The sequence below is a fragment of the Xiphias gladius genome, chromosome 19 (genome assembly GCF_016859285.1).
Source record: "Xiphias gladius isolate SHS-SW01 ecotype Sanya breed wild chromosome 19, ASM1685928v1, whole genome shotgun sequence".
Classification (NCBI taxonomy): domain Eukaryota; kingdom Metazoa; phylum Chordata; class Actinopteri; order Istiophoriformes; family Xiphiidae; genus Xiphias; species Xiphias gladius.
This window is the reverse complement of record NC_053418.1, coordinates 7,811,970-7,826,116: the sequence shown is the minus strand read 5'-3', so window position 1 is coordinate 7,826,116 and position 14,147 is coordinate 7,811,970. Positions and strand designations below refer to the sequence as shown.

At 41.7% G+C, this 14,147-nt stretch overlaps 1 protein-coding gene across 1 annotated transcript; it reads left to right on the top strand.

The window, feature by feature from the left end:
- The first annotated feature begins 527 nt into the window (after positions 1–527).
- On the top strand, positions 528–5,392 carry si:dkey-283b1.6. The gene is made up of 4 exons (XM_040155923.1): positions 528–670; positions 2,486–2,583; positions 3,518–3,797; positions 4,008–5,392. Exons 2-4 carry the CDS (start codon positions 2,552–2,554, stop codon positions 4,125–4,127), a joined length of 432 nt encoding a protein of 143 aa, XP_040011857.1. The 5' UTR covers positions 528–670; positions 2,486–2,551; the 3' UTR covers positions 4,128–5,392.
- Positions 5,393–14,147: the final 8,755 nt, after the last annotated feature.

Below are 14,147 nucleotides of genomic sequence, written 5' to 3'. Positions count from 1 at the left end.
ATTGGCATGAGCACTCGACCGATGTCACATATGGGTTAACATGCAAACATAGCTCATAATCTGCCTAGTTCCTCCTCACCCTTTTACTAAGAAGGGCAAAGTGCTTTAGCAGTCGTCTGAGATAAAAGATGGAAGCACAGAGTCTTCACCTGTCACTTTGGAGCGCCAGTATTGACTCTGTGCTCATGATACCACTGTGGAACCTGAAGATCTTAGTGCCTTTTGCCTTTTTTTTTTTCCTCGTCCATCTCCAACTAGTTCTCTAGCTAACATACCTCACAGCCGAGCCCTTGTGGAGAAAGGTAGCTGTTACTTTAAATCTTCTAAGGCTACCATAAATTCCTCTGATGGACCTTTAGCACAAACTAATATAACACACTGCCCAACTGATAAAACGCACGCATAAGTGAATATATTCATGCATATAACACTTGCATATGAGGTAAGAACCAGCTTAAAACCACCGCTGATATAACAACGAATGCTTCAGTTTCTGAAGGTGTTTCCGGGGCTGATATATAGACAGTATATACATGCTGGGCTTTGCACTCACTCCGGCGCATGGACACCGCCCCCTCATCAGCACACCCGCAATAGAAACTGCACTCTGCTCCTGTGAGTTTTAGCCCTCCCAGTCCCACACCTGAGGGGAGCCATCTCCGGACTGAAGGTAAGAGCCCGAAGCCGGCCTTTCTGCTTCTGCTCCCCGTTTTTGACATTTACTGCTCAACCGCGGAAAATTGAATCTCAATTTAAAGTACCTGACATGGAACATGTCAGGAGCTGTTCATTGATTTAAAGAGTATTTAGAGACTTGTCAGTGCCTAGAGACCGATTCTGACCACACCTACCTCTAATATGATTTTCGCTGTCCTTTTTGTTTGGTTTATCTATTCAACATTTAAAAACAGGTAATGTTTTTGAGTTTTTGCTCCCCTATGAGTACAGATTCAGCATCATGTTGAGGACTTGATCCACACTTAGAGTCCGGGTAGAAAAAGGTGAAAGCTCAGTCAATTTTTTTTTTTTAAATCAAAATTTGTCTCCTCCTTTATGTAGCTGATGTAAGCAAATGTTAAATATTAATATAACTTTGATCAGCGGCTGTGATAAACTCACAGAGCCGCACAGTCCCTTGTAATTTCCACCTCACAAGACAGGAAATTATGCCACAGCAGTTATAACTTGTTAAGAGTGACTTTGGGGGGCACTGTAGGTTAGTTTGTACCTGAAGCAAACCCACTTAAATTTAGTCTCAGTGCTTGAGACTTGTGTAGGGACACACAAGAAGTGTGTCTGGGACATATTTTGAGGTCTCAGTCTGAAGCTGTTCAACCTCCCTTTGATATAAATCCCACGAGAAGTGATATACTTGTGATAGTCAGTGTACTACAATCTATCTGTTGATGAGTTATAGACTGACAGGTATTCAAGAAAGTAAAGCACAAAGGAAATGTAGGGGGCTATTTCCAAATGTATCTTCATATCGCATCTTTAAAAATGGTCTTAACTTTAACCACAGACACAAAAATCTAAACTTTTCAGTCCAGCAATTTCTATTATCTTAGTGTTAACAGTTATGGTAGTTTGCTACAGTGCAGTCACGTCAGATGATCCAGAAACCCCCGTCCAGATTTTGATATAATGTCCGATGCATGTCACCACTATGTTCCAGCAGTTTCAAAAAGTGAGCGTGTTAGCCTAAGGCAGCACTACATCCTTATTTAATTCACTTCACATGAAATCACGGACATCATGGGTCAAATTCTGACGACGCAAGGGAGCAATTGCACATCTCATCTCCGTTTTTGAAAATGGCACTGATCGGACAGTTGAAGCGAAAACCGAGATGATTCACCTGCAATATATTGACCTTAAGGGTGACTTTATTCTTTGAGAATCCTGGAAGGAGTCTTGTGCTAAATGAAGCGCAGACCACATGCTATACTGTGTCGGGCGTTGATGTTAATGCCTCTGACTTCTTCGTAGACTATTACCTCAATATTCCTGCTGATCACCTGACTGCTTTACAAGCACAGCTGAACAAATGCAATCATCAGATCTGTGCGTAACAGCGCCAATCAGTGCGGGTAGCCTGAATGGCTGTAAACCGTATGAGGTCACTGCAGGGCAAACAGTTTTCTCGCAAGCAATGTCCCTTTATACGTCTATAATTTCTCCACCTACAAATAGAGCCGGGCAATAAAATATTCTTGGATCACTGTGTCTAGAGCAAAATATTTATGGCTCTGAGGTTCAAAGTATTCCTGTTGATCATTGAAAAGAAAGAAACGGGGTTAACTGGTGTTATTAGGTAAAGACGGTTTTAGAGGGCATCGAAACGGGCCTACTTTAAAGTAGTCCTACAAGGCAAGCTTGTTTTAGTCTATTAAGTTGAGCAGCAAAAGAGAAAATGTTTTCCGGTAAATAAAGCATTAATTGGTGGCAAAATTAATATGCAAAGTTTTGACTGTTTCCCCTTCAGGTTCATACGGTGGTTTCTGACAACACTTCCACTTCTGGTCCGTTGGGAGTTATTCACACGCCTCTAATGATGCCCTTTTACTACATTCCCATTCTAGAGTAAGAAACATTTCTTTTCATCTATGAGTTACTTTGCTGATTAATTTAACCCTTTGTTTTGTTGACTTTGGCTCTACTTCCCCATCCCACAGACCCAACAGCTGTGTGTACTGGATAAGATTGATAATAACTGAAAAAAAAAGAATTTTCTTTTCCTTCAAATCTTTTGTTCCTCTGACCTTATTAAAACGGCAAAGTAAGTGGTAAAGCCCTTCACTTTACCACTAACCGAGCTTGCACAATAGATAAAGTCGTCAAAATATGGAAATGACAATAAAACATTGTATTTACATCAGATAAGGACATATCTCATGTTTATATGTTATATTCAGAGAAAGAAGAAATGTACAGTATATTATCCTCAGTAGGGATGTTACTTGTGTTACCAGAGAGGTCTAAGTCTGTGTTAGACCTCTTATGAACTAACTGTAATAAAACTGCAATAACAGAAATTCAAATAAACTTATCTGGAATTTGGGACTGTCACCACCAGTCACAGATACAGAGCCTATAAAAATCCCTTACATTTCACCGTGTTTTACAGCTGAGGTCTCTGAGATCCTAAACAGAGCTAATGTATCATTGTCTGTCGCAGACCTCTGAAACATGTCCTCAGCTCATTATGGTTTTCATAAGCACTTCTCATAAAATCAATAAAAAAGTATCGATAAAAGAAGTATATATTTTTTTTTTGAGCTCTTAAGAGGGCCCAGGATCTCAGGATCCTACAATATTTAAAAGGCATGAATATTCCATGAATTATAATGTCTTTTTAAATACAAATGGATTTGGACAGAGTAAGACCACTTTAGTCCTCCACCTTCCCAGTTTCATTTTCATTGCCTTTTCTCTTTCCTATCATCCCCACCATATCGTCTACACTCACGCTCCTCTCAACCATCTCCCCCTCCCCCTCCTCCTCCTTCTCCCCAAGGATCTTCCTGGGCATCCTGGGCTTTGGTCTCTCCATCATGTTCTGCACCACCTTCTGCAGGGCGTGCAGCCGCATGAGGGAGGAGCAGATAGAGAGGGAAGCGTGGAGACGCAGTGAGCAGGACGGGCGCCCGCCTTCTATATATTTCATCCCCTTCCATGGAAGCAGGTCACAGCAGGACAGTGAAGACGCCAGGGTGCCTCCGCACAGCCAGGAGCTACACACACCTCCACGATACAGCACTGCTGTCTACTGTGGGCCCCCACCTTCCTATAATGAGGTGATTCTAAAACAAAACCGCTCAACGACAGATAAAAACTGAAAACTTTTATAGCTAAACCAGGCCGCATCGGATGGCGTTTCATTTGGATTTTGCCTTTAGCACTTCCCGTCCCCAAATTCACTGCAAAAATAATGCATGACATCTACCTCGGTGTGTATTTCCTTGCCAGTGAAATTACAACTTTGTGTTTCTCTCTGTGTTTTTCAGCTGGGAATTAAACCTGACGATCTTCCCCCTGCTTACACAGAGCATACTGTCCCTGTGTGTCCGGTAACACCCCAACCGCACACAGACATGGTACAATCGCAGACTCAGCCGCAACCCTAAGCTGGGACATCACACTGTGCCTGTGTTGAAGTTATGGACAGTCTCGATTACTGCACTGAATCATGGACATGCGTGAGCTGGTAGCTGGAGTTTACAACGCTTTAAAGAAACTTTTTATTGTGAGCTTCTTCTTCTTTTTTTTTTCTTTTTTGTATTGTGGTAATGAATGCGATGATGGCACAGATACGATGAAAGCTGCAGGGATGGCACCAGGTTTAAAGCTACAATGCCATGAATTAACTTTGCATTGTCCAAGCCACTAAACCACTTCATAGATTTTATTCCCATGTATAATGATTGTTAGACTGGTCCTGTGTTTATCACTTCCCTGAGTGGGGTTATTACCTCCACCATGGAGGTTGTGCTTTAGTCCAGTGTGTTTGCATGTCTGTTTGTTTTGTTTGTTTTTTTTAGCAGTATATCTCAAAAAGCCACTTTACTGGCATTAGCGAAATTTCGTGTGAATTCAGGTGCAGGTCCAAATCCAATGGGGCCACCATGTGGCCATTTACGACGCTCTTTGTTTTGGCTCATGTCTCCTGAATCATTAGCAGTGGGTGCCATTTCCCGCCTGGTGTCCTTTTTCCAACGTGTATTAGTGCCTGCACAGATTTGCCATGAAACTTTTTCTCAGCACTTTTACCAGCTTAGCCTGTCTGCACAAAATCTGGTACATTACCTATCTGCATATGATTTACCGTTTTCCTATAACTGGTTGCCAAAGTCTTGTAGCTGTGAACTGTTTGACATGAACTGACATAAATCATGAACACATGAAATTTCAACCAAATTTAGGCTGCACATATTAAATCTGTGCAATCATACAAATTTGATAGGCGGCACAACAACATAACAAACTGAAATTCCCACAACTCAGTGTTCATGAGCATGATTCAGTTTATTTCTTGGCACATAGCATCCTTGTACCGACACCCAAATATTCACAGACAGGATTTAGATATTTGCCAAATATCATGGGGGATGTTTTCTACCCAGTATCATCGTCTATCACTATGTGAATTTTAACGCACATGCAATCATGATCCAGATGCTGATTAAAAGATGTTTTCTTTCATCAAATCACAAGCTTAGAAGACTGTTCAGCCTTATTGAGTTACTGTATGTGCTGTATGTGCGTCACAAAAGGTGTGTGAGAAGCACGTATTTTAACATGTAAAAGTTGTTTTAAGTGAATGAGTGATGTATTGACGTTGCATTCAAATTAAGTAGGAACAATTTTTGTAAAGACTCAATGGTCCAAAGCAACAACTTGTTCTCAGGTAATAAAACTCTACTGAAGTTTTCTGTCCTGATTGGATTATATATTTCTTTCACTTTTTTTTTTTTTTTAATCTTTTGTCCTTATTTTCTTTTTCGGTGACACTGGACCAACCCACTGCTAAATGCTGGGGTCCCACAGTATTTACCTGAAAGCGGTACGTTAAAGCCAGAGGTGCGCTGTGGGTCTACAGGCTTTCCCCCATGATGTGGATGCATAAAGTCCAGATGAGAAACCACTGATTAAACAGCCTGCTCTGAAACCAAGACATGTGAGATTTGTGGAGACTTGATTTAAGACCTTGATTGAACGGTGACTGTACCGTAAAGTAAATGTGCAAACGATCAAATAGCACAGAAGAAATGTTTAAATCTCAGGACAAAATGTGAAGGATACATTTAGTAGATTTTTGTTAACAGCTGTTCTGCATTACTGGACTACCAACGTAAGATTTGTTGCTCTTACACAGAGACACGTGTTACTGTTCTGCCTTGAGCTTGCAGGGTACAGGGGTTTTCTGTTGTGCCATCAAGTTTGACTTCGTTTTTATTTTATCGTTTTTCTTCAGGCCAGCAGAGTCCACTCTCGCACCAAAAGTAAAACCTACGCACATGTTAGCAAGGCACTTTAATTCACAAGATCCTGACCTGTATCGTGTGCGTTTCTGTCTGCACAGTGTGCACAGCATTACGTTTTGCTCCCCTTTTCTGGCACTAAAAGTTACAAGAAACAACCTTCTCACTAGTTGGTGGAGGGTCAAAAATCGAGGAATCACTAGAACTAACAGTTTTTCTTACTTCACTTGCTGCTGCATTCAAAAAGCATCATTCTTGTCACTGAATTTTCCGTACTTACAAACGCACACATTGTATTCAGTTTTAGTCCAAACAGTGCTCACAACATTTGTTTGTTAATTTCTTTTTGTTGCCGTAAAATCTCACAAGCTGCGGAGGCCTGGGACATCATCAGCCCAACTGACGTACCTGGGAAATCAGCCCGCACACATGGCATGTATCTGCTGTTGTCTCCTTGTCACCTTGGGCGGCTCCTGACGAGGGTTTTAAAGTAAAACCCACAGCTCGAGAAACCTGCCACCTCTGCCTCCGTCCCTGTTTGGAGTAACGTTCCTCTTATACACACACACAGGGGCAGGCATTAACCGTTTGTCCGTTAGTTTCAAAGTTATGGCTAAAAAACGGATCAACATCTCAGTCTGGATATCCATTCATAATTTTGTCCTTTCTTTGAGATTGCGCCAAAGCGCAGGTGGTGTTCAGTGACGGCCAGGGTAGGATGTCCACAATGGCAGACACTACGTTGACAGGCTGACATACGGCCATATGTGGTCCAACATGTATCCCCAGCCACTCACACATGATCTGTAATCGTATATATGTCAGAGGCCTTGGACATGTCATTTATGTCTGTTTTAAGGCAACTCGGTGTCATCTGCCAGCCTCTGTAAGGGGAAATTGTCTCCTCTTATCTTTACTGCACTCTGCTATCACTTACGCATACGCGTGTATGTGGATGTGTGCATTAGCTTAAATCCCGGGATATCTTTCCCCCTGTGCTCGTTTTAGAGCCAGAGTGTAGTTTTATGACAACTGTCCCTGATTCATGACGCTAAACTCTGCGAGGGAATTAAGAAATGTGTCTCTCAAAACCCCGCAAACCGTGTTATTTAGAGGTTTTCTGCAACACGTTTACAATTACACAAATATTAGTCATGGGGGAGATAATGTGAGCTTCTGGGCAGCTTCCACAGCAGAAACCAGTAACCCATACATGGAAAACTATTAATGTGGTTTGTGGCTACACGCTGTCATCTGTCTTTTTTTTTTTTTTTCAACCAGCTTTTTCTCTCGACCTCCTTCTTGCTCTTTTTCACATGTACACACACACACACACACACACGCACGCACGCACGCACGCACGCACACATGAACACACAGGATTTTGTTTATGGGGGGGAAAGGCTGCTAGATTGGTCATAGGAATGTAGAAAGCACGGGGTGTTGTCTTATACTGCAAATTATACACTAGAGGTCAGACTAAGTGTGTAGACAGACACAGCTCGGTGATTTCAGTTTGGCACATGCCAGCCGGAAAAAGTACCGGCTTTGGAAACGTGTAAATTGATGGCGCAAGTAAATTATACCAGCTTAATTGAGTGGAGGGGGTTGAAAGTACATGTGAATCAGCGGACCTGCTGCTTGTTCACCTGTTTCTAAAACCTTATTCTTGGATTTGGTGAGTGGTTGTGGACTGTTTTCACCAATTTCCTGAATAATTGCCATATTGTAGATGAACATAAAACAGACATTAAAAAAACAGGGAGGGTGTGATCTAGCTCCAGAAAACAGTTCGCTGTGAGAGAAGCTAGATTTTGTCCTGTAAAAGAACGTTTGAGTTCTGAAATATGACTTTTCAGTTGTCACCCAAAGAATATTTCTCTACAGCAGTGATAGCAGTAGTAGATGCAGGATAAATACACGACGGGGGGGGGGGGCACCTCTCACACAACAAAGCATTCAGACCAATAACCTCTAACATCAAAAACCTCTGCTATTCTTCTAATGTTACACTATGTCCTCTGTCTCGCGTTTGTTTCTCTCTCTTCCTCCTTCTCTATCTGCCTGTTTTTTCCTCCGCTCCCTCTGTTCTACTCTCTTTCTCTGCTTTCGTCCCCTCCGTCTCTCTTTCAGACACGCATGGTTACATACTTTATAGCTTCTTCTCATTTTTCACCCTCTCTTTACTACTCTCTTTACACCCTTCCTCCCCCCTCTCTCCTCCCTCAGTCCCCCTTCAGGGACCCCATGCAGACGGAAGAAGCACAAGGCAGTAAACTCTCTGCATGGTGTCCTGAGCTGTAGAATTTCTGCCTCGCAATAGTATTTCATTCAGCTTGCCCGACTTCAACGAACTCACTAGGGCTTGGTAACATAATACAAACAGTTGCTTCCAGTGACAGATCGGTTCATTTCAGGCTTTAATTGCATTTAAATCACTAAATCACACTTTTGGTAGTAAATTTGTTGAGAGAGGGCAACTGGAAAGTGCAAACCTAAAAGGCTGATTAATTCACACAAAGTTCCTCACTATAATTATTATTATATAGCTTTGTTCTTCATATTCCTGTTTGCAGATCTCTGTGTGTGTGTGTGTGTGTGTGTGTGTGTTCAGTATAACATTTGCGTATCGAGCAAGCTTTTGTGCATGTTTTCATGTAACACAAACACATTTATGGACATTTTTATGGTCAGAGTCTTTGTAATCAGGACTACAATTTACAACATTGTTCTGTGGATTTGAATAACATTTGTCCCCTCTATCTACATGCCTTTGTATTAGTAACTCCTATGTGGGCAGTTTAAACGGTCAGTCTGCCCACTAATCTACAATAAAATCTATTCATTACTATTTAAGAAATGCTGCTGGCAAGAAGTCAGACAAACCAGCAGGGCTAGAAACAGAAACAGAGAGAGGTGGGCTCAAGCACAGGACTAAAAGTTAGTGAACTGTATTGTGAAAAGTTTGGTGAACTGTTTGGGCCTTCTGGTGTTCCTCGCTGTGTGCTTTAAAACCGCAGTTCTGGGAGAGAAAAAGGGGATCCTGGAATAGATTTAGAGGAAGAAACCCCCCCCCTCAGGGCTGCATAAACAGAGAGAAGAACAGATTATATGAAAAGGGATGGATGGGATTTGTTTATGTCCTGGCATGTGAGCGTGTTGGTCAAAGAAAGGAACGTCGGCGCAAGAGAGAAAGTGTCTGTGTTTCTGTGTGTTAAGTCTGTTCTCTGATGAATGATGGCTGAGCACAGTTGCCTTTATTACCAGGATGACCCACCTCCCTCCTTCCTTCCATTCTCTTTATCGTGCTCCCACCCCCTGGTACTCAGTGATATGAATACACACTGGAGAGTCCCTGGCATCGCACCGTCTGATGACGTTCTCAGGGAGTCTTTCCCTGGGCTGCTATCTTCGTCTGGTCTTCATCACCACCGGGGCTGTGACTCTTTATTAACACTTCTCCGTGCATGTGTGGTTGGTATGTCTGTTACTGCCCTCAGTTTGACAGAACCGTGAACGTGTCCCAGAAAAACTCATTCACACTGATACATGCTAAGATACGATATACTGAGTAATAAGACTTGATAAGATAACATTTATAAGGCAAACGGAACTAATCAACAAAAATATGTAAAATATCTGTTTACTCATAAATAAAATGAGTAAACAGACTCAGCGGTTGGAGGGACATCATTGCACATTGGAAATATTGATATTGCACAAGATTGGATTTGTCAGTTTTGGTATGAGTGGTCTACTGGGAGCATTGTTGATAGGAGCCGTACACATGTTGCAGTTTTCTTAATCTTAATCTTAGTTTTCCCAATTCACCTGCTGAGGCTCTCTGGATCTATGTCTTGTGTGAGCAACCGCACTCATCTACGGTGCAGTGCTTTTGACCTCACTTTGACGAGTCTCCTACACCAAGAATTAGTCAACCAGAACTCTAAATGTCCCATACAAAAGGCATATTAGAGGAATGATTTGGGTGCATATTTTTGTCATCCCTTACCGGGAAAGTAAGCCATGGGACAGTGTGGTTGGTTTGAGGCGGCCAAGCTGGTTGTAAACTAGTTTTTGCTCAAGCAGGTAATGAGCCGAACCATACAGCTTAAGGTGGTATTATGCTGCTCCAATTAGTACAAAAACAGCTGGTAAAACTCGCTTTACCCCCGCCATCAAACTGGTGAGACCACAACCTAGAAGACACGGGCAATATGGAGACAAGCTCATGCCTATGGGATTCCTATGGTTGTCTCAACTAAGAAACGAAACTGCCATTATTTCACAGCAACAGTTCTGAAATAAAAAAATGTTTTTAATGGATGATTTCAAAAGAAATCGATGACGGTTTTTTTTAATGCTTTTACAAAGTATACAAACCTTCACATTTATGTATGTACACGTGATCTTTTGGCTACATCGTGCCTGTCTGTCTACGAGGGTTGGCTGCTGTTGGTGGGATTCAGGAATGTCAATGGTGACAAAAAAAGCCGGGGGCTCTGGAGGGAGTGGGAAGGGTTTTAGGTCAAAGGATATCATCCGCACAAGATGAGGAGCGAGGTCAGAGACTTCAGGAGCCGTTCTCATGAGGCACGTTTATTCAATTTGCTGGATAACTTTGTCGAATGAAACCGCAGAAATTTTTGCTTCAAAAATAGTCCTCTGATTAAGAGATACCACACATATCCATGGCATACTGAAATTCTTCAAATAGCAATAACTTGAAGTAGTGAATTTATGGTCTTCTGCTCAAAGTACTTTCCAACTTCTGTTTTCAAAAGTTATATGTAAATCAAGTTTGCTTACTTGCTCGCTAGTGTTATTTACTTACCTCCACGGTTTTATTTTGAGACAGTATCGGTTCCTCTCAGGTCTTATCCAAAAAATAACATTTTAAGATAAAAAAAACAAAACAAACGAAACAACAATTTTTTTCATGTCAAGCTACAAAATATATACATGAAAACCAAATGAAACTGTAAAGTAAAGGTAAAAAAACACACCTCTTTTCCCGCTTTTCACAGGTGAATTAAACACAAACTGTCAAAGTATCTAGTAATTTAGTTAAATGCCATTTGAACTTAAAATAAATTTACTTTAAGCTGCATGTTCCTGTAGATATTTCTGTATGAATGTATTGTCTGCCATGCACTGTCCAAAATCACTCCCTAGGAACAATAATTGTGAAAACCTTGAAACTGAAAACAGCTATTTAGGGCAGTGTTTGTTTGTCTTTGTGTGTGTGTGTGTGTTTGCATTGACGGAACAAGGGTGGTAACCATAGAGCTGACCTCAGGAGAGGTGGGGGTGTTTGTTGATGAACAACATTCCAGTATGTGCCTTTGTGTGCGTGTGTGTGTGTGTGTGTGTGTGTGTGTGTGTGTGTGTGCAATAGCCCTGTTCATTACAGGTAATGATCATGCGCCTATTTAAAGACGGTGATTCTCTCTGACCAGCTGATAGCCGGAGCGTCTCTGCCCCTCATGCACTCATGTCCGAGTCCTTCGCACTCACGAGTGAACAGGCCAAGCTGAGCGACAACCGGCTTCCTCTCTAACATCTGCTGGGCTGCAGGCAAATTCCATTTGTTTCTCAGATCCATTCTGCAGGGGCCAGCGTGGCCACACTATTACTTGCAAGGGGATCCGATCAGACTTGCGTCAGGCGTCGTTAAACATTAGCATTGTAAATAACATACAAATGTACAGTTAGGTACATAAGTATCTGGACAGTGATAACAATCCCTATGTTTATAATTATGTTAGTTTGTCCAATTACTTTTGAGCTTCTGAAGATGAGGGACTATATGTAAAAATAGCTGTAATTTTTAAACGGTTAATGCGATATTTGGTTAAACCCACTTAGTTTAAAGCTGAAAGTCTCCACTTCAATCCCATTGTGCCACGCCAAATACTTATGGACCTAACTGTATACCTATGCCGGCTGTGTCTGCCTTGTTGTTTTCAAAGTAAAACCAAAACAACAGCATACAAGCTAGAGAGAGTGGGGAGGTTTTTTTTTCCATTGGATAGCGCATCCATCAATGCCCCAAAGATTTGATTGTATTTCATTCTGGCACCAGTGGAACACATTTTGTAAACACAGTTAGCCCAGTTTCCACTTTGTCCTAAAGTGACACCACTTTGCTCCGGCTTTTTTTTTGCGGTAGGATCACAGTTGATTGTAATGTGGCTCACTCTCTCTGAAACGTTAGAACACTAAAACCTCCGGTGCGACCCAGAGACTGCATTTGTTTGAATCAGCAGCCCTGTTAACCCTTCAGCTATGTGACCTGACAAACCTGCTCGACTTACTCTGCTCAGCATCAGCAGATTTTTAGGTGACACAAGTGCACGCATGCACGTTCTATAAAAAGACCGATGAATTACGAAAAACAAATCTTGGAGTTGGGAGCTGCATACAACGCTATATGTTGATGTAACAGGTAGTTTGAATACTTCCCCGATCGGCTGGTCATTTTGTTCAGTGAGTGAGTTCACTGATAATAACTAAGAGGGGGAGGATTGTAGAATGATAATTGCCTTCCCTCACAAAGTTTCTGAAATTTAATGCTAAAAAACTGTATAGCTTGTACAGAAATGTCCATCTAAAGGCCACAAATAACAAGAATTAAACGTTTCGAATACATCTCCTCTGAGTGTTGCAGTGTGACACTGTTTGTCCTCAGCAACTGATCTTTCCTGAGTAAACGTGTTGACATTGCTCTCTAAGCTGATCTACTCAGAACAATACGCGAGTAATTACTGGTTGGTAAACATGCATTCAACATTTGAGAAGGAAGGAAGAGACAACAAAGCAGGTCATATCAAAGAAAGATAGCGAACTGAATACTCCCGTACCAAAACTGTCAAACTCATTACGGCTCAACCGGTGTGAATATAGTACAGTTTAACAAGATTAAAAGATATTTACCAACTGTATCTCAGGCAATGGCTCTCGGATGCGATCACATCTCAGCAGCTTTTGAGCAAGTATGTGATAGAGTGCGTTGTGCAAAATCTGCGTGTGACCGCAAAACCCAAACTGTAATCTGTAAAAACTGTAAAAACCGTAAATAGACAGAGACATTTAGAATATGTGGCATCTGACTCTGTGTGGTAGTGATATAAACTGACTGTCATTCTTAGACTGAAGCCTCCTCAAACACACATTCTAGAGCAGACATGAAAAAAACCCCCACAATTGCTCACACACACACACACACACACACACACACACACACAAAATTGACTTCTTTCCCTAGCCTCACACACAGAGCAATGTGAGTGTGGCTGGGTTACATACACAGGACCCTACGTGGTTATGCTAAAGCAGAGAGAAATTGTCTTTTTTCAAGGATTAGTTGCCTTTCCGTGATTATTGGTAGAAACATTCATGGTCCCAGGCGGATGAATCCAAATGAATTAGTTCATCCCCTGAGTTTTCATCAAGTGACGAAAACCAGACCGATATTTTCACTCGTACAGTACTTGATATTTTTTGTTTTTTTGTTGTTCTCTCTGGAAAAAAAAAATTGAACAGTAGCACGGTTGCTTTACATTATGTTCTGTATGTTACAAACCAAAAAAAAAAAGGGAAGAAGGATCACACATTTTGGTGTGTGTGCTGCGTTGCCATGTCTTCCAGTGGAAAAACAGGTCACGATTTCCCCCTTTTCCCAACACTTTAATTCAACATACCTCAAAAGCGAATGACCGAGTGTCTATTGACTTAACTCACACATTCCCCTCATCACACAACGCGTGTGAAGTACTGAGACCTTGTTTATGGAAGGTCAATGTTTCCTTTCGCCCGATCATATGTTTCTTCTTTGCTTGTAACTGTGCATGAGTTCGACTCTACCCAAGGAGTTGGGAGACAACGGGTGCTCACAACTGATGCAGTGCAGGGGGGGTTGGGGGGGCGTAGGCAAACGCACAACGTAACTTTCTGTTTATTCTCTAGATTCGACATACACAATGAAAAACTATTCTCTGGCTCCATGGTTCTAATGGATTCAAAAAAGAAAAAGTTTACAGAGGCACACACTGTTTCCCCACGCCAGAGTGGCTGTCTGTGTGTGTGCATTTTTCCTCCCGTTAGTTTCCTCTCAGGAATCATCTGAAATTCTAATCGAACGGTGGCGTGATTAATGTTGTGTGT

Coding starts and splice junctions, on each gene's coding strand:
- si:dkey-283b1.6 (XM_040155923.1), top strand. CDS start 2,552: ATGATGCCCTTTTACTACATTCCCATTCTAGA. Junction 2,584..3,517: donor TACTACATTCCCATTCTAGA/GTAAGAAACATT, acceptor CTTCTCCCCAAG/GATCTTCCTGGGCATCCTGG. Junction 3,798..4,007: donor CCCCACCTTCCTATAATGAG/GTGATTCTAAAA, acceptor TGTGTTTTTCAG/CTGGGAATTAAACCTGACGA.